Source organism: Vigna unguiculata, chromosome 9 (assembly GCF_004118075.2).
Source record: "Vigna unguiculata cultivar IT97K-499-35 chromosome 9, ASM411807v1, whole genome shotgun sequence".
NCBI lineage: Eukaryota > Viridiplantae > Streptophyta > Magnoliopsida > Fabales > Fabaceae > Vigna > Vigna unguiculata.
Genome location: NC_040287.1, coordinates 34,101,825 through 34,127,960, shown reverse-complemented (window position 1 = coordinate 34,127,960; position 26,136 = coordinate 34,101,825). Strand labels below are relative to the sequence as shown.

The window sequence follows — 26,136 nt, the reverse complement described above, 5'->3', positions numbered from 1 at the left end:
TCTTCTTTTACTATGTTATGGTGCGTCTATGCTGCGACACCAAACAAAGAAACAAAGAAACAAACGGGTACTTCGACAGTAACGCTTCCATTTCATGTTGCCAACTCTACGAGCACGGTAAAATTCCATTTCACTCAGAATGCGTCTCTGGTAGAACTTTTTTTATGTTTGGTATTATGAACCTTCGGAGTTATATTTCTTGTGAATAACTAAAATTTATGCGATTGATATGAATATTCTTAAGAATGTAATAGCAGTAATATGATACGTAGCAGGAAACTACAATTTTACGTTGTATTTCACTTACAGTCAATCTCAATACCCATAAAAGACAACTTACAGTAAGTTTCGTATAAGCTTGGTATTTAAGACACTATAATTTAATGAAGACTATCTAGTATTAAAAATACAAGTGTATAAGAACTTACCAATGTCCATGATAATGTAAAATACACATTAGAGGTGCAAACAAGAAGGTAGGAACGATAAGAACTTAATCAAAATTGTGACGTGTTATAAACATAACACATAATACCAAAAGACCAGGAACCATAATATGATACTGTGAAACCATGATTCCCAATATCATCTTTTCATACAGCCAGTCATAGTGTGAATCTCTTCAATAAAATCAACTACTATCACTTACAAGTTCTACTCCATGTGAGCTTCACTTTAGAACTCAAAATGCAGTTGATTTTTGGTTGGCTACAAGGCGTTCCTGCAGTCTAGCTTTCTTAGTATTGAGACAAGGAAAAAAAATGGCAGAAGAGCTCAAGAATGAACCGTTTTTTTGCTTTTGGTTAAAAATGGATTACACAAGAAACTCATTGTTCTCTCATGAACAAAATTAATTCCCTTTCTCAAAAATTCAAGTGTGGTGTGAAATTTGCTAGGTCCAAGGGACTACACTCACCTACGGCCCAAGTACCAAAATATTGAATACTAGAAGCATTTCAAGTTGACCAATGTAAAGACATCATGTTTGCAGGAGGAGCTAGACTTTTAATAAGTAAGAAAGTTGAAGAGACTATCTTTCATCTATTCCAGCAGCTGTTGAAGGTCGCTCCATGGAGTTGTCAGGAGACACAGGAGATTTCGTAGCTCCAGGACCTAATGAAACCTTCACCTGGGCTGGCCTTAGAACTCGATCTCTGAGCAAGAAACCACGTCGTGTTTCTTTAATTATAATCCCTTTCTTGAACTCTGTTGACTCCTCACGTGCAATGGCTTCATGTTGCTGTGACAAAAGTAAACCACAAACAGATTAAACAATAGCCAAGTCACTACGTGGTAACTTTCTCTAAGGTTTCATTAAAATGTCTTCAACAAGCAGGAACAAACCACACATTTTAGTTTCAAGCTTATATTGCAATGAAAACTCTCTTAAGATGGGTAAAATGAGGAAAATCAAACCAGCCAAACCTATGAATACAACAATATTTCACACTTAACCTTTCCTGATCGGAAAATTCCACCCTCGTCCCTACCTCATGCATTATTTTTACACGTGACACCTGTTATTAAAAAAATAGTACACATATCTACCAATTTCTACGCATGAACCATACCCATGATAGCTCAAAATAACAGAAATGAGTAGAGAAGGTCAGTGCAATTTTTCAATAAAAAAGAATGCAAGTGTAATAATTCATAAACACAAATCTCAAAGGTGTTTACCGTAGTTACCCATAGTGGATTATATGTTTAAAGTTCAACCTGTGTTCCTTTACCACAAGAGTTCGGTTCAAAGGCAATGTGTAATCTTGGGGATTGTCATGGGACAACCAATAGAAGAATCACACTTGCTATAAGAAAATTAAAAGAAAAAACCTAGAGTCCGTTAATTCCCCTCTCCCCTTTTTGTTTCACGTTTTATAAAACAATTTCACCCTCCTCAGTAATTAATTTCTTGTTCAAAAAGTTCTGATAAGTATTTCCAAAACAAAGATCTTATCTCATCCTATTTTTCTTTCTATTTTCTTAAGGTGCTCTGTTCAGGAATCAAGACACCACTCTTTTAGAAACAGAATTTTGCTTTGGGAACAAACACTTTCAAATGTTCGGAGAGTAGAAAAGAGAAAATTGTTGTTGAACAGAAAACAGACAAGGGCCAAAAATTTAATTTCAACCTGACCTCGTCAAGGCATTAGATATAACATCCCATTTAATGGATTTTTTTTATCAATTAAAAATGTTAGTTGTGAGACCAAGTGCATCATGAGCAGTTGTGCACCTTATCACCATAAATCCAAAACCAAAAGGAAGTAAATAGTGATTCAAATATTGCAATACTGATGCAATATCTCCCTAAAAGCAAATTATAATAAAGTGACCTAAAGAGCAAAGCTGCTCCCAAATTTAATCACTCATTGTACAAGGTACTCTACATATTTATTTGATCCAGACTCCTAGAAAATTACAGATCAATGAACGCCTTTTTAAAGAAAAAAAGGGCAAGTATAAGAAATTATATCCGTGTATCCTGAAATCACTGCACTTCCTTTTCCTTTTAGTGGTAGGTGGTGACTCTACTCGCGCTATAGTCGAGGAAAGCTCGCGCGTTATTCGTGTTAAGCTGTCGAGCTAACTAGACTCGAGGAACTAATCCTTTAGGTTTAGGCAACTCCTCCTCTCTGAGAAGAGGACACTTACTTAGTTCAGTGCAACAACAAAAGAAAGGACCCTTACCCCTCTATATCCCTTTTTTTTGGGGGAAGATCAAACTCTTGAACTAAATCTACTACTGTTCTCACTCATTGACATAAGTAAAAGCTTGAGAAAATGATCGTCTAGCATCGAACACAGCAAAAGAAATTGATGCATCGAAATTGTTTGCAATACCAACATTGTTGGCTAGAAATCTGTCTCTAATTTTAAGGCTACTGGTATACTAAATCCTAATTTTTTTTCTAGGGTTGTTTTTTAATAAAGGAAATGACCAATGAGTTTGCTCATCAAAAAAGTAGCAAAGCATGGATTGTTAAAGCTTGTTCACAACTAGAACAAAATATTTAAAGGTAAAAAGGTCCATCTTAAATCTGAAAAAATGCTATAGTCGGATAGTCATTATTCCTAAATTTATTTATATAGCTTATACTGCATACTATGGACATATAACTTCTTAAAAATTATTAAAAATTCATGGCACTCATAATAAATCATGAAAAGTCAGAGGGATAGACGGTGATGGAGATAAATACAAGGGTCATAACCTTCAAAATCCAAGTCATCTTTATCATTTTCACTACACTACAGTTTAAGCTTTCACTTTTGGGAAATTCAAATCCCAAAAATTTTAACCCCCGTTCCAAACAAGCTCAAACGTCTTCAGAGGCCTTTTGGGAATAAACACACATCATGGCTGTCCCCGCAGCTGAGGTGTGTTACCATAGATTGCCATTTGAAACTGTTTATGATCAGTGTTAAGATTACATTATTGAATTTCATCATTTACATTATTTTGCTCATTGGTTTAATTATTATTTTACCTAATTTCATTTCCTATGGCACCATTATACTCAAATTATTTGTTTTGTGTAGAGTAGCAATAGAATTTGTTGGATTTCACAGTCATCAAGTAGCAACTCAGAACAAAAGGAAAGAAATTCCGCACACAAGACCAAAGGTTTTTGTAAATTTAACTTACCAAGGGATTAAACGGCTTGCCCACTGTTGCTATCACTGAAACATGATGACTCCTCAGAACCTCTACAAATTGTTTGTAAATTCCTTGATAGCTAACATCAATTTTCTTCTCTTTCTCTGTTGCTGCTTTAGTTTGCTGTTTTGTTTTTTCAAAACTGTCCACCATCAACAAAAGCTGTTCAATGAGTTCTTGTTGGGCATCAGATTGGATGCTAAGTCTTTCTTTGTCGGACCTTTTCCTAAAATTGTCAAAATCAGCTTGTAATCGAACATATCTATCCTTGGAAGTAGCTTTGTCTGCTGATAAACTTGATACATTCTGAATCAATTTATTTTTTCTATTTACAGCTGAATATATTCCCTTTTCAATCAGAGCAACACCATTTTCATCACCATTAAAAAAGGCTTCTTTGTATGCTTCAACGAGGACCATTAAACTGGGTAATGGTTTTTTATCTCCATCACCGTCTATCCCTCTGAAATCTTTCCGGGTCTCACCTGTCTCATCATTTCCCTAGGAAGGACAAAAGAGAGAAGATTTGGCTAGGTTAGGTACATAAATATAAAACATAGCATCTTCAACAAATGAAACAAAAATATCCAACTGCACCTTAAACTTAACAAACATTACGAAAGCTAGTACTTTGACCACATGCAGTTCTGAAGGGTAACAACAATATTTATAAAAATAAAATAAAATGGGAAATTTTAAGTAACACTATTGTTCTATTTTATTTTATTTTTGTATAAGGATACCCTCCTGCAATCGATAGTGGAAGAGACCAAGCATCAGAGGTACAAGAAGGCAATTAATAAACATTGAGGATTCAATGTCTATTAAGACTATAAGAAATGCAAGCAACACAATAATCCATTTTTAACTCACCCCCTCTTACTATATGAAATTTATTAGAAATTACAAAAAGGAAAATGCTGACTCTCATGTTTTGATTCAATTGACTCTCTGGTGATTAATAATTTTGAAGCAATATAATGGGGCGTGATAGGAATCCAATAAGCAGTAAATAAGAATAATTAATTATAAAAAAATGAGAAGAGTGTAAGATTTGAAGGAGTGAGAGCGTACAGTTGGAGGGGGACCTTGAGAATACTTCAACGGGTTTCTTCGATTGGGAGAGGAATTTAGGGGACTTGGAAACCCACGAGATGAAAAAGATATGATTTTGGGTTTTAGGGTTTGAAAGGGGTTTGAAGAGAAGGGAGTAGAACAAGGACAAGGAGCCAACAGAGATTGATTGGAGAGGAAAGTAGCCATTGATGGATTCTCTTCTCTTGTGCTCCTTCAGCAGTCAGAGCGTAACAAAACAGAGATAGTGTGTGACAGTGGGTTCTGGAATGTTCTTGGATGCGTATTTGTGTGGTTTCTCCAAACTCCAGACCAAGTTTCTTTGTTTTATTTTTACTCTCTTGTCACATTTCGATTTTCTTTAAATGTTTAATATTTGTTTTATTTTATTTTTAGAGCTCACGTCTTCACTAAAATCAGTTTCAGTATTTTATTTTATTTTTTAAAATTGTTTATTTATTTTGTAAAGTTTTTTCACAACACCGTTCTATCTATTAATTAACATTTATACATGGAGCACAAGCAAGGGTTGATAACAACATTTAACTATACATGGAGCACAAGCAAGTGTCTATGCATGAGAAATTGAACTTTAAAATGTAATTTATTCATACGAAACTCAATTTTAATACCATATTTATATGATGTGAAATTTTTATTTATACATATTATAATTATTTAATATACAATACATTACAACATTATTATAATTACGAGTGAATCCTTTTTTTAACTTTACTTCTCATGTTAAAACACACTTGTTTGCTTGAATAATTTTACAACACTTTCATGTTAATTATCTAATATATGAATTCTTTAACGATGGTTAGTAATGAAGATAATAATGATGTAACATCCCATTTAAATAAATAAAATCTACTAAATAAAACATCACACAGTCATAATAAAGAGCAGTTAGATTTGGATCAACATACATAAAAAACTCAACTGTTACAGTCATCCAAGAATGTACTTGCAAGGGTTTCTAGGCATATAGCCATGCCATAGCCAAAATAGAAACAACAAGGTTCATAGATAAACAAAAGAAGAACTCCTAGAGCGAGAGATTTCAATAGGCACTAGGGCCATAGAATGCTCCTGAGAGGCACACAAACAGGTTCCCTAAGCTGCACCACTGCTACCACCAGGCCTACTCCCAGAATTTCCTCCATCTGCTCCCACCAAGGGTGATCATCGCGAAAGAGAAAACGTAACAGGAACATAGCAAAAATGCAAGGGTAAGCTAATGTAATATGAATTTTATCAGGGTATAGCATACAAATATTTAAACAGTTATATCATGCAGCACAATAGGCACAGAGAATCTAATTATAGCCAACACACTGGACACTATGACTCAATTATCCGGATACATATACTAAGATCGGATTCACTGGACGATTGCACTCGTGGTGGCCTCTACTGCTCTGCAGAGCCATTGCCAATGGGTTTCACCCTACCACGTACAAGGTTAACCTTCAAGCATCTAAGGCCATTATCCTGCCAAAGACTAAGGCCTCCCGCCACTCTCACCACTTGGGTCAGATTGCTCTACCTGAGACTCACTGATCTTTTGGAGTTTCGGGATGCGATCCTTACTTGAATCCATATCTTAATATATACACTACACGCCACCATGAAGTCTCCCCACGAGACTCATGGAATTACGCCTATCACATACAGTTTTCATGTCTCTCATGCCACAACCACCACTTATCATCTCTACATTTAATTCTCATGCATGTTCTCAACCAACCAAACAGAATTCCATATATTACTCATGCTAACATACAACTTTCAATGTACACAACTCATACAACTCATACAAACACACCGTAATCATGCACGTTTGAGATAAATAACCATACTCAAGGGAAATAGAAATATAACATATAAATCTGCTCTATTCTCGCCTAGGCTAGAAGTTCTCGCCTAAGCCACAACGACTCTCTCGCTTAGGCTATGCCTTCTCGCCTAGGCGAGACCTGTAATAGTGGCACCCAACGAGCATCTCGCTTGGGCGAGACTAGCTCGCCTGGGCGAGATCGCCCTTCGCCCAAAAATCAAATCCTTCGCCTGGACGAGGACGCGAGCAGAGCACACCATGTTCTTCTTCGAGAACTCGCTTGGGCGAGTCACCCTCGCTTGAGCGAGACAGCGTGTCGCTCAAAACAAGAACCTCCGCCTAGGCGAGCTGCTCGAACAGAACCTGGGCGAGTCTCAACTATTCTCGCTTAGGCGAGACGAGCTCGCTTGGGCAAGAATAACAGTACTCGCCTACTGTTACGCACATGCAACAGAGATACAACTCAAAAACAACATACCCAAAACGCAAACAAGCCAGTTCATACCATCCAAAACATCAATCACGCATAAATTCATGGTACATACCAAAAACATGCAGAAATGGTTCTTAAAGACTCAAAACATAGCTTCCCTTACCTCTGTTTGAGTACTAAAAGCAAGTAGACCCTAACTAAGGGGGTATTACAGTTCCAGGAACTCGAGTAGAGCTGAAACATGAAGATCGAAATAGAACGACGTTAGGAATCTTAACCCTAACTTGACCAACGTGCTCAACAGCGAAAAAGGGTGAAGAAATGGACGAAAACTCTAGAGCTTGACTTACCAGGAGGTGCAAGATGGGTTTGCTAGCTTGGAGACGGGAGGAGATCGGGTGCCCTAGCAGAGCTCCTGTTTTCTTAGACTGTTTCTGAAAAGGGGACAAGAGACAATGAAAAGGCTGAGTGGAGTATTGGGATCCTACTGTAGGGCTGGCCTTGGGCCTACGAAGAGGTCAGGCCCAACACATGAAACTGAAAATGGGGCTTACAATATCTCCCCAACAACAAAAAATTTTCGTCCTCGAAAAATTAGACTTACCAGAAAAGATATGGATATGAACTCTTCATCTCCTCCTCTAGCTCCCAAGTAGAGTCTCCTGTCCTCCGGTCCCAGATGACCTTCACCAGACTAGTGGCTCTTCCTTTGCGCTCCTTCACTTGGCGGTCCTCTATAGCCACGGGCTGTACCACTACCTGGAGATCCTCCCTGACTTCCACATCCTCTGCCTCCAACACATGTGATGGGTCAAAAACATACTTTCGTAGTTGTGAGACATGGAAGACTGGGTGTAGATTAGCCAACTGGGGTGGCAATGCAATCTCATAAGCCACGGGCCCTATCCTTCTCAAGATCTGATACGGACCCAAGAACCTAGGAGACAGCTTCTTTGAGCGGATAACCCTCCCCACACTAGTGGTTCGAGTCACCCTCAAGAACACATGTTCCCCAGCCCCAAACTATAGGGGCCTCCTCCTTCGGTCTGCATATGCCTTCTGCCGACTCTGAGATGCTTGCAATCTATCCTTCACCAACTGCACCTTCTCTGTGGTTTGTTGCAACAACTCAGGTCCCACCAAAATTGACTCACCATCCTGGTACCAACACAAGGGAGTCCTACATCTCCTCCCATACAAAGCCTCATAAGGCGTCATCCCTATACTCGCCTGGTAACTATTGTTGTAGGTGAACTCCACTAGCGGTAGCACCTCATCCCAACTGCCAAGGTGGTCCAAGATACATGTCCTCAACAAGTCCTCTAAGGACTGAATCACCCTCTCTGACTGGCCATCCGTCTGAGCATGATAAGCAAAACTCATCCTCAGCCTACTACCCATAGCCTCCTGCAACGTCTGCTATAACCTGGAAGTGAATCGGGGGTCTCTGTCAGACACTATGCTACTAGGCACTTCATGAAGTCTCACTATCTCCCGGATATAGAGCTGGGCCAACTTGGCCATAGGCATTCTGAGATTCACTGCCAAAAAGTGAGCACTCTTCGTTAGCCGATCCACCACCACCCATATAGCATCATGCCCTCTCACAATGCGAGGCAAGTGGGTAACAAAATCCATAGCTATGCTATCCCACTTCCACACTGGAATATCCAAGGGCTGGAGCGTTCCACCAAGTTTCTGATGCTCCACCTTAGCCTTTTGACAAGTTAAACAGGCCGATACAAATTGTGCGACCTCTTTCTTCATGCCCTGCCACCAAAAGTTCTCCTTGAGGTCTTGGTACATCTTAGTCATGTCAGGGTGCAGACTAAGGCGACTCTTGTGCCCCTCCTCAAGGATTAACTTCCTCAACTCAACATCCTCTGGTACACAAACCCTGCCTCTGAACCTCAACACACCATCCCTACCCAAGGCAAACTCCTTGGCCTGATCCGTTCCCAGGAGTTCTTTTACCTTCTGTAGACTAACATCCCTTGCTTGCCTCTCCCTGATTAAGCCTAGAAAGTCACTAGATGTAACCAAGGTGCTACACCTAATGAATTCTGGCTCCAGCTCAAACTGTAGCTTCATGTCTCTGAAACTCTCAAGCAACTCCAACTCTTTCATCATCAAGTGCGCCACATGCACTGTCTTCCTACTCAGTGCGTCTGCCACCACATTTGCCTTCCCTGGGTGGTAGAGAAGCTCGAAGTCGTAGTCCTTCAAAAACTCTATCCACCGCCTCTGCCTCATATTCAACTCTTTTTGGTCAAAAAGGTACTTCAAGCTCTTATGGTCACTAAACACACGGAACTGTGCACCATACAAGTAGTGCCTCCAGATCTTCAAAGCAAAAACCACCGCTGCTAACTCTAGGTCATGAGTGGGGTAGTTCTTCTCATGAACCTTCAACTACCTTGAAGCATAAGCCACCACCTTCCTCTCTTGCATCAAGACACACCCCAGGCCCTTATGAGAGGCATCACAGTAAACCTCAAAGGGTTTACTCACATCCGGGATTACCAACACTGGAGCACTCGTCAGCCTCTGCTTAAGCTCCCTGAAGCTCTCCTCACACCTATCGGTCCATGCAAACGGTTGGTCCTTCCTGGTTAGATGTGTCAGGGGTGCCACTATCTTGGAGAACCCCTCTATAAATCTCCTGTAGTAGCCAGCCAAACCCACGAAGCTCCGAATCTCCGTCACTGACTTGGGACATTCCCACTGTATCACAGCTTCCACCTTAGCTGGGTCCACAGCTATTCCTTGAGCTGATATCACATGCCCCAATAACTGCACCTCTCTCATCCAAAAGTCACACTTTGACAACTTGGCAAACAGCTGCCTCTCCCTCAAGATACCAAGCACTATCCTCAGATGCTCGGCATGTTCCTCATGCGTCCTGGAGTAGATCAGAATGTCGTCTATAAAGACCACGACAAACTTATCTAGAAACGGACGGAAGATCCGGTTCATGTAGTCCATGAACAAGGCCGGGGCATTAGTCACACTGAATGGCATGACAACATACTCATAGTGCCCGTATCTGGATCTGAAAGCAGTCTTCTCAACATGTTCTGCCTTCATCAGAATCTGATGATAAACTGACCGGAGATCAATCTTGGAGAACACCGACGCCCCATGTAGCTGATCCATCAAATCATCTATTCTCGACAAAGGATACTTGTTTTTGATAGTCAGCTTGTTCAGCTGCCTATAATCCACACACAACCTCGAGCCGCCATCCTTCTTCTTTACCAGCAAGACAGGCGCTCCCCATGGTGAAGCACTCGGCCGTATAAACTGTTTCTCCAGCAATCCCTCTATCTGCTTCTTTAACTCCACCAACTCCACTGGGGCCATGCGGTAAGGAGCTATCGACACAGGGCCAGCTCCCGGTACCAAGTCTATGGAGAACTCAACTTCTCTTCTCGGGGGCAAACCTGGTACCTCTTCGGGGAACACATCCTCAAAGTTCCTGACCATTGGTATCACGATGATCCTCTCCTCTTTCTCAACCTCTATCCTGGCAAAGACCATAAAACATTGTGCGCCGCTCTGAATTTCCTTCATAACCCCATGAGAAGACAACAACTCAGGCTCCTTTGAATTGGAGAACAACAGCTTCTTCTCCCGACAGTCTATGAGAACATGATTGGCAGAGAGCCAATCCATTCCCAAGATCACATCTAGCCCTTGTAGAGGGAGGCATATGAGATTGACTTTGTATACGCGTCCCTCTACCTCAACTGGACATCTAGCACACACCGAAGAAGTCCTAACCAACTCAGATGCCGGGGTAGATACCACGAGGTCGAACGGTAACTCACACACCGACAGACCTAACTCCCGCACGCAAGACTCTGACACAAATGAGTGTGTCGCTCCAGAATCAAAAAGCACGCAACAAGACTTGCCAGATATCACACAACAACCAATCACAAGGTTACCTGAACCTGCTGCCTCTGACCCGGTCATCGCAAAAACTCTGCCTATAGCCTAAGGCCTGGTGCCTCCTCTCCTCTGTTGAGTCTGACCAGACGTTTGGCTCAGAGTCTGTGGTGAGGGTCGTGCCACTGTCCTCCTCAGGGTGGGACAATCTCTACCAAAGTGGCCCTCCCTGCCACAATGGTTGCACCTGCGGAAACCTGATAGCTGCGGGCAGAAATTCTTCCCATGCGGCCCTCCGCAATGATAGCACTAGATCCTGCTGGGCGGGGAAGAAAAACCTCTAGACCCCTGTGGCTGAGGGTGAGGTCTAGCATATGGCTTCCTCTTCTCTTCAACTCGTGGCCTGGACCCAGATGGTCCGCTAACTCTTTGTTGTGGCTGCTGCTGGGCTTCCACATCTACCTTCATACGCTCCATGACCCTGGCCTTTTCCACCAAGGCCGCAAAGTCCTTGATGGACAACGGGGCCACCATCAACCGAATGTCTCCTCTGAGACCATTCTCAAACTTCCTGCAGCGCCACTCCTCATCGAGCGGCATGGTGTAGAAACGTCCCAGATGCTTGAATCTCTCGGCGTACTCAGCTACTGACTTGTTCCCCTGCGTCAGCTGGAGGAACTCTACCTCCTTAGCGTATCTCACGCTATCAGGGAAATACTCTGAAAGAAATCTCCTCTTGAAGGCTTCCCATGTGATATCATCATGCTTCTCTTCTATCACTAGCCTCATGCTGGCCCACCAATGCTCAGCCTCTCTTGTGAGCATGTAGACAGTGAAAGCAAGCCTGCTCTCATCGGGGCACCTCTTGGCATCAAAGATGCGCTCCATATCCTTCATCCACTGGTCCGCCTGGTCGGGACTCGTCTTGCCATCAAACTTGGCGGGTTGGTGCTTCAAGAAGTCTTCCAAACTCCATTCAGGGGGTGGAGGTTGGGGATGAGGACCATACATTTGAGCACCAGCAGCATTCTCCCCTAACTGACGGAGAGCATCCACATGCTGCCTCTGTGCGTCCTCAGCAGCCTGCCTAGTAGCTTCCATCTGCTGCATCATAAAGATACCATAAAAATGTAACATCCCATTTGAATAGATAAAATCTACTAAATAAAACATCACACAGTCATAATAAAGAGCAGTCAGATTTGGATCAACATACATAAGAAAGCTAACTGTTACAGTCATCCAAGAATGTACTTGCAAGGGTTTCTAGGCATATAGCCATGCCATAGCCAAAATAGAAACAACAAGTTTCACAGATAAACAAAAGAAGAACTCCTAGAGCGAGAGATTTCAATAGGCACTAGGGCCATAGAATGCTCCTGAGAGGCACACAAACAGGTTCCCTAAGCTGCACCACTGCTACCACCAGGCCTACTCCCAGAATTTCCTCCATCTGCTCCCACCAAGGGTGATCATCGCGAAAGAGAAAACGTAACAGGAACATAGCAAAAATGCAAGGGTAAGCTAATGTAATATGAATTTTATCAGGGTATAGCATACAAATATTTAAACAGTTCAATCATGCAGCACAGTAGGCACAGATAATCTAATTATAGCCAACACACTGGACACTATGACTCAATTATCCGGATACATATACTAAGATCGGATTCACTGGACGCTTGCACTCGTGGTGGCCTCTACTGCTCTGCAGAGCCATTGCCAATGGGTTTCACCCTACCACGCACAAGGTTAACCTTCAAGCATCTAAGGCCATTATCCTGTCAAAGACTAAGGCATCCCGCCACTCTCACCACTTAGGTCAAATTGCTCTACCTGAGACTCACTGACCCTTTAGAGTTTCAGGATGCGATCCTTACTTGAATCCATATCTTAATATACACTACACGCCACCATAAAGTCTCCCCACGAGACTCATGGAATTACGCCTATCACATACAGTTTTCATGTCTCTCATGCCACAACTACCATTTATCATCTCTACATTTAATTCTCATGCATGTTCTCAACCAACCAAACAGAATTCCATATATTACTCATGCTAACATACAACTTTCAGTGTACACAACTCATACAACTCATACAAACACACTGTAATCATGCACGTTTGAGATAAATAACCATACTCAAGGGAAATAGAAATATAACATATAAATCTGCTCTATTCTCGCCTAGGCTAGAAGTTCTCGCCTAAGCCACAACGACTCTCTCGCTTAGGCTATGCCTTCTCGCCTAGGCGAGACCTGTAACAGTGGCACCCAACAAGCATCTCGCTTGGGCGAGACTAGCTCGCCTGGGCGAGATCGCCTTTCGCCCAAGAATCAAATCCTTCGCCTGGACGAGGACGCGAGCAGAGCACACCAGGTTCTTCTTCGAGAACTCGCTTGGGCGAGTCACCCTCGCTTGAGCGAGATAGCGTGTCGCTCAAAATAAGAACCCTCCGCCTAGGCGAGCTGCTCGAACAGAACCTGGGCGAGTCTCAACTATTCTCGCTTAGGCGAGACGAGCTCGCTTGGGCAAGAATAACAGTACTCGCCTACTGTTACGCACATGCAACAGAGATACAACTCAAAAACAACATACCCAAAACGCAAACAAGCCAGTTCATACCATCCAAAACATCAATCACGCATAAATTCATGGTACAGACCAAAAGCATGCAGAAATGGTTCTTAAAGACTCAAAACATAGCTTCCCTTACCTCTGTTTGAGTACTAAAAGCAAGTAGACCCTAACTAAGGGGGTATTACAGTTCCAGGAACTCGAGTAGAGCTGAAACATGAAGATCCAAACAGAACGACGTTAGGAATCTTAACCCTAACTTGACCAACGTGCTCAACAGCGAAAAAGGGTGAAGAAATGGACGAAAACTCTAGAGCTTGACTTACCAGGAGGTACAAGATGGGTTTGCTAGCTTGGAGACGGGAGGAGATCGGGTGCCCTAGCAGAGCTCCTGTTTTCTTAGACTGTTTCTGAAAAGGGGACAAAAGACAACGAAAAGACTGAGTGGGGTATTGGGGTCCTACTGTAGGGCTGGCCTTGGACCTACGAAGAGGCCAGACCCAACACATGAAATTGAAAATGAGGCTTACAAATGACACACTTGAACATGTTATAAATAGTGAACAATTACTTAATCAATGTCACCCTCAAGATAATACTACTTTATGCAAATAATAAATAATATAAGAATCGAAATGTATTAAACTATATATATATATATATATATATATATATATATATATATATATATATATATATATATATATATATATATTAAGATCAACTGTATTAAAACATTCTTGCAAATGATATTTGGTTCGTATAAGTTTAGCCAGTTGTTTATAGTTATAATGTAAATTTTCTTAATTCATAAAAGTAAATATTGTAAATATTTTAAATAGTTTAAAATTAATATTTCGTTATCTGATTTTGTTAAGTGTTTAGATAATAAAAGATGTAAGCAAAATTCTTTTAGCTACAAAAAAAAATCATTTTTTCTCTAACATATTCGTTGAAATTTATTAAAATCTCCAACATTTAATGAAATTAAAAAATTATGATTTGTAGTACTTTCTAATTAATAACAAAATGTGCTAGTATTATTTTACTATATTTCAAGAGAACAGGGGGGTTTTTTGTTGTCATATTAATGTTCTTTGCATAGATATTGATGTCCTCCTGAATTTTAATTTAAAAATCCCTTGAGATATTAAGACTGAATAATTGGGCATGACTTATCAGTACTTGGCAAACAAAAGCAAAATCAAAATCCTAGTGCTCGATTCTAATAACATTTAATACATTTTAACCGTGTAAGTCAATTGACATTTATCATTATTGTTCAAGTTCATTTTACATATTTTGGTTTGTTATACAATACAAAAAAACAATTTAGAGATAATTATAAATGCAAAAACAATTTATGTGTGTATATATAAAAGAATAATTACTTCTCATCCTAAGAATAATATAAAGCTTTTTTATCTTATCATTTAATTTAATATGTAGGGAATGAAAGATAAGAAAAAATAATATATATATATATATATATATATATATATATATATATATGAATAAGTGCATATTATGTTTTTATTTAATATTTAATTTTGATTTTTAATTGAATTTTATTATTAAAATATTAATTTAATTAAGATATGTAATAATTAAATTTATTAAATTTGTGAGATAAAAATATTTTTTAATTACATAAAATATTTTCTTAGATATTATAATGTTTATTCGTGCTGAAGTTAAATTGTTTTAAATTACAAAATAAAACTAAAATAAATTATGAAAAGTAAATATACAAACAACCAAATGCAACCCTAACTTTTGCTTATACATTTCCTTTATCAAATCACCCACACAAAATATGTTCATCACCCCCTTATCTATTATTTTCACCTCTATTACTACTCACAAAACCAGGTCCAATCAAAACATGCCACATGGTATGATCCAACACTTTTGGAGCTGGCCACCTAGATGCAGCCGTGTGGCATAATCATTGCACACACAAACTGACAAATAAGAGCTTGACATGTGTCCCTCTTCATCTCCAATTTCTTCCACCACCATTTTCTCCATGCACAAGCCAACCGCAACACCTGAAACAAAGAAACCCAAATTTTGTAGCGAAAGACACACAGAACTCTAACTCACTCTTTCTGAACTCTTAGATAATGATACTTTAATTTATTTTTTTTATCCACTTTTAATTTATCATTCTCATCATCCTTAAATCATCATATCACCATAAAAAATTAAAATAAATAATTTAAGAGTAATAAAAATATAAATTAAAAGTGAATTAAAAAAAGTGGGTTAAAAAAGTGGCCTTTTCATAAATAAATGGAGACTCTACATACTAGGCCATTTCGCTATTGCGATTAGGAAACCAGATATCACAATGGACAAGGTATGACAACTTGTGAAAATTCATAGTGAGCAAGTTTGGGTCCCAAAAACAATCATCACTAATAATGAAACTCATTTCGGGAACTATAATATTAGACAATGTTGTGATTAGACAATGTTGTGAATAGTTAAAAATTCGGCAGGGGGTTTTCGTCTGTTGAATATCCTCAAAGTAACGATAAGTAAAACAGTCAGCAAATTAATTTAACGACACTGAGTATTAGATTTTTAAGAATAATTATAAAAAGTATATTAATTTAATATTTCAGAAAATATATTTAATTAATGAAAATAAAATAAATAATGATTATATTATTATTACTTTCAATATTAATTTTTATTAAATATTTGCTTTTGTAACTGCATATCGTTTTTTAATTTTAATAAGTCAATAGGTCTTTCTAAATTTTAGGAGTAAGTATTTTTGTTATTCACATTTCCTGAAATCGTGGTTATATGGTTAATGTCAATTTTATTTTTTATTATAAATGTACTGCTGTTACGTTGAATGAAATAAACTTTTTCTTTGCATCAGTCTCATTATACAGTTAACTTGTTCTGCCTTCTCTTCTCCCGTTAAATTATTTCCCTTTCAACTCCAACAATTTGGTATCAGAGCTGTTTTCTTACGAGCATGTGAAAAAATGGACGCTGAATCAAATTTCTCCCAAGTAGCACCTTCGGTCTTTGACAGAGAAAACTACGATGTCTGGACAGTAAAAATGGAGGCTTACCTAGAGGCTTTGGATCTTTGGGAAGCCATTGAAGAAGATTACGAAATCCTTCCGCTGCCCGAAAATCCCACCATGACCCAGATGAAAAGTCACAAAGAGAAGAAAACTCGGAAAGCAAAGGCGAAATCATGTCTCTTTGCCGGTGTTTCAGCAACTCTCTTCACTCGAATCATGACTTTAAAAACAGCAAAAGAAATATGGGATTATCTAAAGAAGGAGTATGCAGGGGATGAAAGGATTCGAGGTATGCAAGTGTTGAACTTGATGAGAGAATTTGAGCTTCAAAGGATGAAGGAGTCTGAGACCATTAAAGAGTACTCAGACAGATTGCTTGGCATTGTTAACAAGGTAAGATTAGTTGGCACAAATTTTTTGGATTGCATAATTATCGAAAAAATTCTTGTAACTGTGCCAGAAAGGTACGAGGCATCCATAACCACCCTAGAAAACACAAAGCATATGTCCAAGATTACCTTGATAGAGGTGTTACATGCCTTGTAGGCCCAAGAGCAACGAAGGCTTATGAGACAAGATCAAGTGGTTAAAGGTGCATTACTAGCAAAGCATCACAATGGAAAGAAAAACTTCAAGAAGAATAAACAAACAAGCGGTGAAAACACTACATACAAAGGCAAGGGCAAAAAGAAAAATCAGCCACCTTGTGAGCACTCCGGAAAATTGGGTCATCCATCATTCAGATGTTGGAAAAGACCAGACGCAAAGTGCAACAAGTGTAATCAGCTTGGACATGAAGCTGTAATTTGTGGAAGTAAACAACATGAAGTCAATGCCCAGGTTGTTGAGCAAGATGACGAAGATCATATTTTCTCTGCTTCAATTTTTTCAGCAAAGGGTGACTCTGAATGTTGTTTGATTGATAGTGGTTGTACCAACCACATGTCGTATGACAAAACTCTATTCAAGGACTTGAAGCCTACTAAAGTCTCAAAGGTCAGAATAGGAAATGGTGACTATATTTCTGCAAAAGGAAAAGGAACCATAGAAATTTCAATGAGCTCAGGTACAAAAATAATCTTCGATGTTCTCTATGTACCTGACATTGATCAAAATTTGCTAAGTGTAGGACAGTTGATGGAAAAGGGATTTAAAGTGTCCTTTGAACATTAAAACTGCCTTATCTATGACATTGCTGGCCGGGAGGTTCTAAGGGTTAAAATGAGAGGTAAAAGCTTCTCATTTGATCCAACAGAGGAGAAGAATGTAGCCTATTACACTCAAGCCAATCTCACAGAACTTTGGCACAAGAGATTGGGTCATTGTCATCTTGAAAGAATGTTGAAAATACAGAAGAATGACATGTCACCAGGTGTACCAACACTTTCTGTAAATCTTTCAAATTGTAATGCTTGTCAATTTGGTAAACAAAACAGAAAGTCTTTTCCCAAATCATTTTGTAGAGCCTCTCAAAAGTTGCAACTAATTCACACTGATGTGGCAGGACCTTAAAGAACACCATCACTACAAGGTAGTCTCTACTTTATTTTGTTCATGGATAATTTTACAAGAATGTGTTGGATTTTTTCTTGAAATTCAAGCATGAAGTGGCTGGAGTATTTATGAAGTTCAAGAAAATGGTGGAAACTCAAAGTGGCTACAAGATTCAATTTCTAAGATCAGACAATGGGAAGGAGTATACATCAACAAAATTTAATCTATTTTGTGAAGAAGCAGGAATTGCGCATCAATTGACAGCTCCTTACACTCCTCAACAAAATGGGGTAAGTGAAAGGAGAAACATATTTGTGATGGAGATGGCTAGATGCATGTTGCATGAGAAGGAGCTGCCTAAAACATTTTGGGCAGAAGCGGCTAATATAGCAGTTTTCTTGCAAAATCGCCTTCCAACCAAGGCCTTGAAAGATAAAACTCCATTTAAGGCTTGTTATGGGTATAAACCTTCTCTAACCTTCCTTAAAGTATTTGGTTGTGTCTGTTTTGTATATATTCCTCAGGTTAAGCGTGATAAACTTGACAAGAAGGCTACTCCAGGCATCTTTGTGGGTTACAGTTCTGTTTCAAAAGCCTACAAAGTGTATCATCCTCAAACCAGAAGGATGACTATCACTAGAGACGTACATTTCAATGAAGGTGGGAAATGGGATTGGAAGAACTCACAAAGCACAATAGAATTCTTTCCAATTATAGAAGATAACCGTCATGGAGAACAAACCACAGAACTGTTGCAAGATGAATTGGAAGATGATCCTCAAATCTGAGGAACTAGGCTATTGTCTAACATCTATCAAAGATGTAATGTAGCAATTTGTGAACCTGCTAGCTGTGAGGAAGCACTAAGACTCCCAAAATGGAAAAATGCAATGGAGGAGGAGATGTCTATGATTCAAAAAAACAAAACATGGGAGTTGGTTGACAAGCCTGAAAACAGAAAAGTCATTGGAGTCAAATGGGTTTTCAGAACAAAGCTTAATGCAGATAGCTCAATCAACAAATACAAGGCCAGACTCGTGGTTAAAGGGTATGCACAAATCTTTGGTGTTGATTGTTCTAACACTTTTGCTTCTGTGTCTAGATTAGATACAATCAGATTGGTGTTAACTATAGCTGCGCAAAAGGGCTAGAAAATTTTCCAGTTGGATGCCAAATCAACATTTTTAAATGGAGTTCTAGAAGAAGAAATATATGTGGAGCAACCGGAGGGATTCGTGAAGTATGGTGAAGAAGATAAAGTTTATCTACTAAGAAAGGCCCTATATGGCCCTAAGCAAGCTCCAAGGGCCTGTAACTGGAGATGACACAAAGTTGGTTGACGAATTCAAGCAAGAAATGATGCAAGCATTTGAAATGACAGATCTTGGTCTCATGACCTATTTTCTTGGAATTGAGATCAAACAAGGTGAAAATGAAGTGTTCATTTGCCAAAGAAAATATGCAAAGGAAATATTGAGGAAATTTCAAATGGATGAATGCAAAGTAGTTAGCACACCAATGAATCAAAGGGAGAAATTCATCAAGGAAGATGGTGTTGATAAAGTTGATGAAGGATACAATATGAGCTTGATTGGATGTCTAGATAGTGATTGGGCTGGATCTTATGATGACATGAAAAGCACTTCAGGATATTGTTTCAACCTATGTTCAGCACAATCCACTACAGAGACTGAATTCATAACAACAACAGTTGTTGTAAATCAAGTTTTATGGCTAAAAAAGATTCTATGTGATTTACATTTTTAGCAGAAAAATAAAATTGAGGTTTTTGTTGACAATCAGGCAACAATTGCAATTGCAAATAATCCAGTATGTCATGGGAAAACAAAACATTTCAACATCAAACTCTATTTTTTGAGGGAGATGCAGCAAAATGGAAAAGTGGACTTAGTTTACTGCAAGTCTGAATATCAGTTGACTGACATGTTTACAAAGCCTTTGCCTGTCAGCAAATTTAAACTGTTGAGAAAAAGAATTGGGGTGTGTAACAATTCCTAAAGCAAGGAGGAGTGTTAAATATTTGTTTTGTAACTCCAAATTGTTTTTTAATTTTAATAAGTCAATAGGTCTTCCTAAACTTTAGGAGAAGTATTTTTTGTTATTCATGTTTCTTGAAATCGTTGTTATACAGTTAACTTGCTCTGCCTTTTCTTCTCCGGTTAACTTGCTCTGCCCTTTCAACTCCAACAATTTTATTTAATAATTTTCGTTATATCACCCAAGATAGAAGACTGAGTTGATAGCACAAAAAGTTTAATTCAATCTAATTCCATGATCGAGGTACAAAACCTAAACAAACAAATTGCGTATAAAAATATGTATACACAGACCGAAAATAAGTAAACCAACAAAAGAATCACTCGTCAAATAGAAAAAAAATTTGTATTAAGAAATATCATCAAATGTTCTGTAAAAAAAGTAGCATAAATTGTGAGATATGAGATTTGTTTTTCAAGTATTGGAGAGTCCAGGGTCAAAAGGGTAGTCAGCTTCCGGCCGTGAAGAAGTTCCTACCTGGATGAATAAATAGCAACCAAAGTTAGTAAAAGAATTTACTTGCTTCTCAATCCAACAACACATCAAGCTAACCAGACAAACCATTCAAATAATATAAACACAGACATTCTATTGATTCTATTGATTTGTTATGATTATTATTTATGCTGGTTTCAAAAGGATAATTCTGCACTCACACAACCATAACTATCGATATCCACTTAATCAGTTCGAATGATTTAGATAACTCAATCTTAACTTCAACATGGATGAACAGTTTTTTTGTACAGAGTCAACAGTCAGCAAACAGGTCGACATTGGGAATTTAAATCACTCACCAGCCTACCATGATGCAATTACATCTAATAATTTTATTTAAAAATACCATAATCCAAATAAGGAATAGAAAATTCATATTATGGTTATCCACTTTACTGCAATGGTAATAAATAATAGATTATGATTTTGCCTCTATATTTGGTATGAATAAGGCAAGTGTCTGGGGTTCAATATCATGAATATACTACTAAAAGCAAATTTATAAGAAGAAAAACATATAATTTAAAACACATAATTTAAAACACAATCTAAATAGCAAAATCACAAATGTTTCACACTGATTTGGGTGACTAAATAAATGTAGAATTCAAATCTACGAGGCACTTGGTCGGAACAATACTTCAAAATATACCAAGCCATACATTCAAACATTATAGACATAATACATGTAATTGAGCTACTGATTTTGTAGTTGATTTGTTTGGTGGTAAGAAATTCAATTTACTCGGATATATGTGCATACCTGTACATTTACTTATATGTATCATATAATCACAGCCACTTTCACTAGTAAGAATCCTCATCTGTCAAGGACTTTATCTCCTGTGATAGGACAACCAGTGTCTGTTAAACCATTTTGTACAGGTTGTTCTTTCCGAATGACTGCACCAAATAGCTGAAATGAATCCGGCGCAGGTTTTATTGAGTTGTTGCGATTCTCAAGAGTGTCTGTGACACAGGAATGGAAACTACTGTCTGGTGATAGTTCATCAGATTGAGAGTTGCCGCCAACATGTGGTTCTGTCGGCAAATTTTTCAGCCTTGAAAATGTGTTGTTCCCAAAGGAATTTATGATACACGGATGAGACATGTCCCTTGGATAATTGGGAAAACTTGATGCAGAAAATACATCATGCCTGGCTCCCTGCATGCCAGCAGGAAAATGACTATAACCCAACAATGCCTGATTCAGGTGTACCATTGCTGAATTAGTGACTCTGGCCACAGAAAAGGTTCCTCCCTCTCCATTGGTCAACACCCCATAACCATCAGCAGTTCTAAGCCTTTTTGGTGAGGGGAAGGCCGGATGAAGGACAGGTGTGGGGGAAACAAGCTCCACTTGCCAAGGACTAACCCATTTTGCATTCCGCAACCCTTCAGGTTCATCCCATGTAACCTATGATGTCAAAATCAGAAAAGATAAATAGCAGTATTGAGAGAGAGGATAACTTCTTCAAGTACAACTTATGTGACAAATAGTTTCTTTCAATAAAAAAAATTTTTTGCCATGAAAATAATACCGAGACTCGAACATTAGAAATTAAGGGCAGTCATACAATTGTTCCCAGCAAAGTGAAAAGGTATTTAGGCACATGCATGAACAGAGAGTATGGCAGTGACATTTGTTGAGAATTTGACATGGCAAGTATAATCATAAAAAACTGACACATAGTAATAGTGACAAAGACTTTATTTGCAAAAAAAAAAAAAATACTATTCACCAGTTTGAGAAATTTTTGCAAATCCTACCTCATCTAACCCATCTACAACTTATGAATTAAACCCAACATCCTAGAACATCTAGGCAAAGGTGTATAAATTCAACAGGCAGAACAGACGAAAGGCAAGACAACAAAACATGTACCCCAAAATAGCAAACCATAGTTATCATACTGCCATTTCCCTGTTCAGTCTCTTCATTCACTTAACATACACTAGCTAAAATGATAAATGTAAACTTCATTGAACCTTCTCCAATGTTTTTATGCCCAAAAGAACGTGTCAGTCTTCTGTTCCCATATTTCACCAGCAAATAAAATGAATATATTTTTCAATGCCCCATTCCATCATTTTGAAAGCAACATTGTATACAATAATAGAACCATAAACCACAAAAGCATTCTCGGGCAAAATCTTTTATAAAATAAGACAAGTAATTCCATGTAAGTTTCACTCCACAACAACAAAAAACCAGCCCCTCTCCAACTAGGAGAATGAAATGGCACAATCAGGGGTTCTCACCTTTCAATATCAGTTTCTTGTTGAGTAAAGTACAGTTCTACAATCAATACAATGTTAATCAGAAACATAATCCACAACAGAATATAGCCACACATTTTGCAAGAAAATGAAGAGTTCTAAGCCAATAATTTTCGGTGGCTGGCTAATTAAAAACTTTGTAGCTCCAGCCGTATGCATCCTAGTCTCCCCTTCCTTATGAAATTCAAAAGGAAGAAAGAAAGACTCAGTGGCTCGTGGAAATCATACACAAGTTTTATTTCACCATATCCACCGTATCTTCTTTGAATCTCACTAATCTATAAACCAAAATTTATCCAAGAAAGTGAAATTCACAAAACATAATACCCACAACCCATACACACGCATTAAAGACAAATAAAAGAAACCTCGCCATTCAGAAAGAATTGACTATTATATATTATACCTGAAGCATGCGCCAAGGCGAACCGCACCATTGGCCATTATCCTGAAATGAGACAGCAGAGACAGTACCCTGAAACCACGTCATCCTGGACGAATCGTCTGTCTCCACAGACATCTTCACTCTCATCCCATCGCTCCATGCAATCCTCATCGCTGCATCCACCACCTCAGTCTTCACCACGAACTCAGACCAACCAGCCTTCGGGTAATAAACAACCTCAAACGGCATGTTCCGCGCGGCCAACTCTGCCGCCTCCGCAACAACCTTAGCCGACAGCTTCCCCTTCCCGTCCCTCTTGAAAACCCTCTTCTCCTTCTCCTCATCTTCTTCCTCCTCCTCTTCTTTATCCTCCTCCTCAATTAACCTGAGCTTCACGCAGTTGCCCCTTTCAGGAAAGGAGCGTATGGTGCGGCGAATTCCGACGAACAGACGTCCTGCAGCACTCTTCATAAACAAGACAGAGTCTCCGGCGACCAGCTTCTTGTTGTTGACAAACGTGCTCCAGCCGGTGGTGAGCAAGTGGCGGCGTGGCGTCCCACGGTAAATGTGGCGGAACTCCCAGGTGAAGCCGTGCACGTCGGTGACAGAGAGGTTCTGCACAGGCGGGTCTGCCCCGAAATTCAGCTTCGGAAAGACGGAGTCCGCACAGAACCTGGGCACCGAGAAGCCCCCGCCGTTGTTGGCATCAGACGGCGTGAGAATCTTGGCGAAAGAAACGACATCGTTGTCTTTGTCGTCATTTGGCGGAGGAGCAGCAGGAGTATGGAATGATTCCGCTGGAAAGTTATTACCAACAGGTTGGAGAACCATCTTGGTGAAAACCTCGTCGGTAAGAGGATCGGCAAGAAAATCAACCGAGACGACACTGCAGGTAATGAAGGGTTTGGCCAGAAGGTGAGTGGAGAGATTCCGCGGTGCCGAAGAGGCTTGATCAAAGTGTCCCTGAGGGAAGTAGTAAACCATAGAATTGGGCTTCGGGATTTCCACAGACGGTCCGGCACAGGCTTGCCATATCGCCGGCTCCAGTTTGCCGGGATGCTGCGGCTGTGACGGTGGCGATTGCCGTGGCATTGTTGTATCGGAGAATCAAAATTCAGAATTCCTCACCCAATACAGAACATTAACAAGGGATTGCTTAGGGTTTTGGAACATACCGAATCCAATGGGAGTATTGTTTTTATAGTGTTGGTGAATCAGTCTCTGTTATGAAAAGATAACACTCTAACTGAAAGATACAGTCACCTTCTCACTCTATCAACTATTTTGTCTCCTGGAATTCACAATTCTCTGTCATTTACTATTTTACCCCTCTTTACACATAACAGAATTCATCATGTTTTTAATTATTTTATATGCTTAAACATAATAGATGTAATTGTGCTGGCCTTGAGATAACTTTAAACATTCAAAAAAAAAAAATATTACACCCACTTCAAGACTATTTTAATACTATATTAATGTTTTAAGTTAAAAGATATAAAAATAATCAAGACACTTTAGGTTATATTGTATATAAAGATATCTTCGTTTAATGTTGTACTGCTTAAAAAAAGAAAAGAGTGCTATGTAGTTGGTGATTTTAGTTGGTATTAATGTATACCAAAAACATTTTTTAAAAGTAAAATACAGTTTTCTATGTGTTTTGCCCTCAGTAATAAAAAAATTTGTTACATTCAGGCAAACAGATGTCAAATAACCGAAAAATGGGTAGAGATTCTCGTATATTATATTGGAGAAAGTTTCTCTAAAAGTAACAGACCAATAACAAACTACGAGTTTTCTGTCAAATAACACAACACGCGGTGTAGGTAGATGGTAATTGGAATCTTGCAGTCTCTCACATTCAAATTTTAAATATTTGTTTATATTTTATTCAACTAATGATTAATTTAATTAAAATAAATTTATTTCTGTTTAATATACTGGATTATAATATTTTTGGTAATTTTTTTCTTATGAAAGAATTTCTTTTTGCGGCTTTTCCACTTTTTTTTTTCTTTTATTAATGTAACTTTATCTATTACTTATCAACCAGTGTAAGATCTGACAATTTTAACTCAATTATATAACCTGTCAATTTCAATTTTCAGCATTTAATTATGATATCTAAGTTAATAAACACTTAACTATATTTTCTTTATATTTTATTTGTGGTGTATTATATATATATATATATATATATATATATATATATATATATTATCTCTCTCAACGACTTTGTTTAATATGAGATGTTCAAGGAAGTATATTTTATGTTATTAAGTTGATTTTTTATGATATTAAAAATGATTAATAAAATTTGCAAAATAATTATAAAATAATATATTTTTATTAAATTTTATTTTTATAATTGTTCATTAAAAATGTTTTTTTCATTATAAGTGTAATAAGCTAAAAAATATACAATAAACATTTACAATAAGGTAAGGTACTCTTGTTTTGAATGTCCTGAATATTAGTAGAGGTGGTACTTTAAAAGATTACAAAATTGTATAAAAGGATATGTTTGACATTTCTGTACTTTAATTTATTGGGGTGTTTATGTAGAAAAAATCATTTTCGTATTTGTTTGTCGTCCTGCTAAAAACGTGCTTTTTATTGATGTCATTATTGATTTTTTTTAATTTGTAAATAATTTTATTATAATTATTTAAAGGTTATATAATTATTATAAAAATAAAGTATATATACAGTTCTGATCCTATATATTAAAATATTTTTCGTTGTTATTCTCTGGTTGATAATGGTTATTGTTTAGTAATTGGGTTTTGAAAAATATTATGTGACAAACAATTATTAATCTTTACTTATCATAAGACAAACAATAATCTAATGTCTTCATTTGCTATAATAGTTATCACA

The 26,136-nt window shown here is 38.2% G+C and overlaps 4 protein-coding genes across 5 annotated transcripts; 1 reads left to right on the top strand and 3 right to left on the bottom strand.

The window, feature by feature from the left end:
* Positions 1-493: 493 nt before the first annotated feature.
* On the bottom strand, positions 494-5,066 carry LOC114196044 (protein GrpE). The gene is made up of 3 exons (XM_028086541.1): positions 4,736-5,066; positions 3,650-4,162; positions 494-1,240 (listed from the first exon to the last, which is right to left on the bottom strand). Exons 1-3 carry the CDS (start codon positions 4,922-4,924, stop codon positions 1,031-1,033), a joined length of 912 nt encoding a protein of 303 aa, XP_027942342.1. The 5' UTR covers positions 4,925-5,066; the 3' UTR covers positions 494-1,030.
* Positions 5,067-11,214: 6,148 nt separating this feature from the next.
* LOC114163683 lies at positions 11,215-12,015 on the bottom strand. The gene has a single exon (XM_028047978.1). It carries the CDS (start codon positions 12,013-12,015, stop codon positions 11,215-11,217), a length of 801 nt encoding a protein of 266 aa, XP_027903779.1.
* Positions 12,016-16,493: 4,478 nt separating this feature from the next.
* LOC114163682 lies at positions 16,494-17,711 on the top strand. Its single transcript, XM_028047976.1, has 2 exons — positions 16,494-16,931; positions 17,085-17,711. The coding sequence occupies exons 1-2, from the start codon at positions 16,494-16,496 to the stop codon at positions 17,709-17,711; spliced, it is 1,065 nt and encodes a 354-aa protein (XP_027903777.1).
* A 2,698-nt stretch (positions 17,712-20,409) lies between these two features.
* LOC114195891 (auxin response factor 17) lies at positions 20,410-24,507 on the bottom strand. Of its 2 annotated transcripts, none has more exons than XM_028086319.1 (3): positions 23,275-24,503; positions 21,352-22,005; positions 20,410-20,567 (listed from the first exon to the last, which is right to left on the bottom strand). In XM_028086319.1, the coding sequence occupies exons 1-2, from the start codon at positions 24,343-24,345 to the stop codon at positions 21,409-21,411; spliced, it is 1,668 nt and encodes a 555-aa protein (XP_027942120.1). In that variant the 5' UTR covers positions 24,346-24,503; the 3' UTR covers positions 20,410-20,567; positions 21,352-21,408. The 2 variants fall into 2 exon arrangements, with proteins under 2 accessions (XP_027942120.1, XP_027942121.1); XM_028086320.1 differs by lacking the exon at positions 20,410-20,567 and adding an exon at positions 22,851-22,887 and having other exon boundaries at positions 21,892-22,005; positions 23,275-24,507.
* Between the last annotated feature and the right edge of the window lie 1,629 nt (positions 24,508-26,136).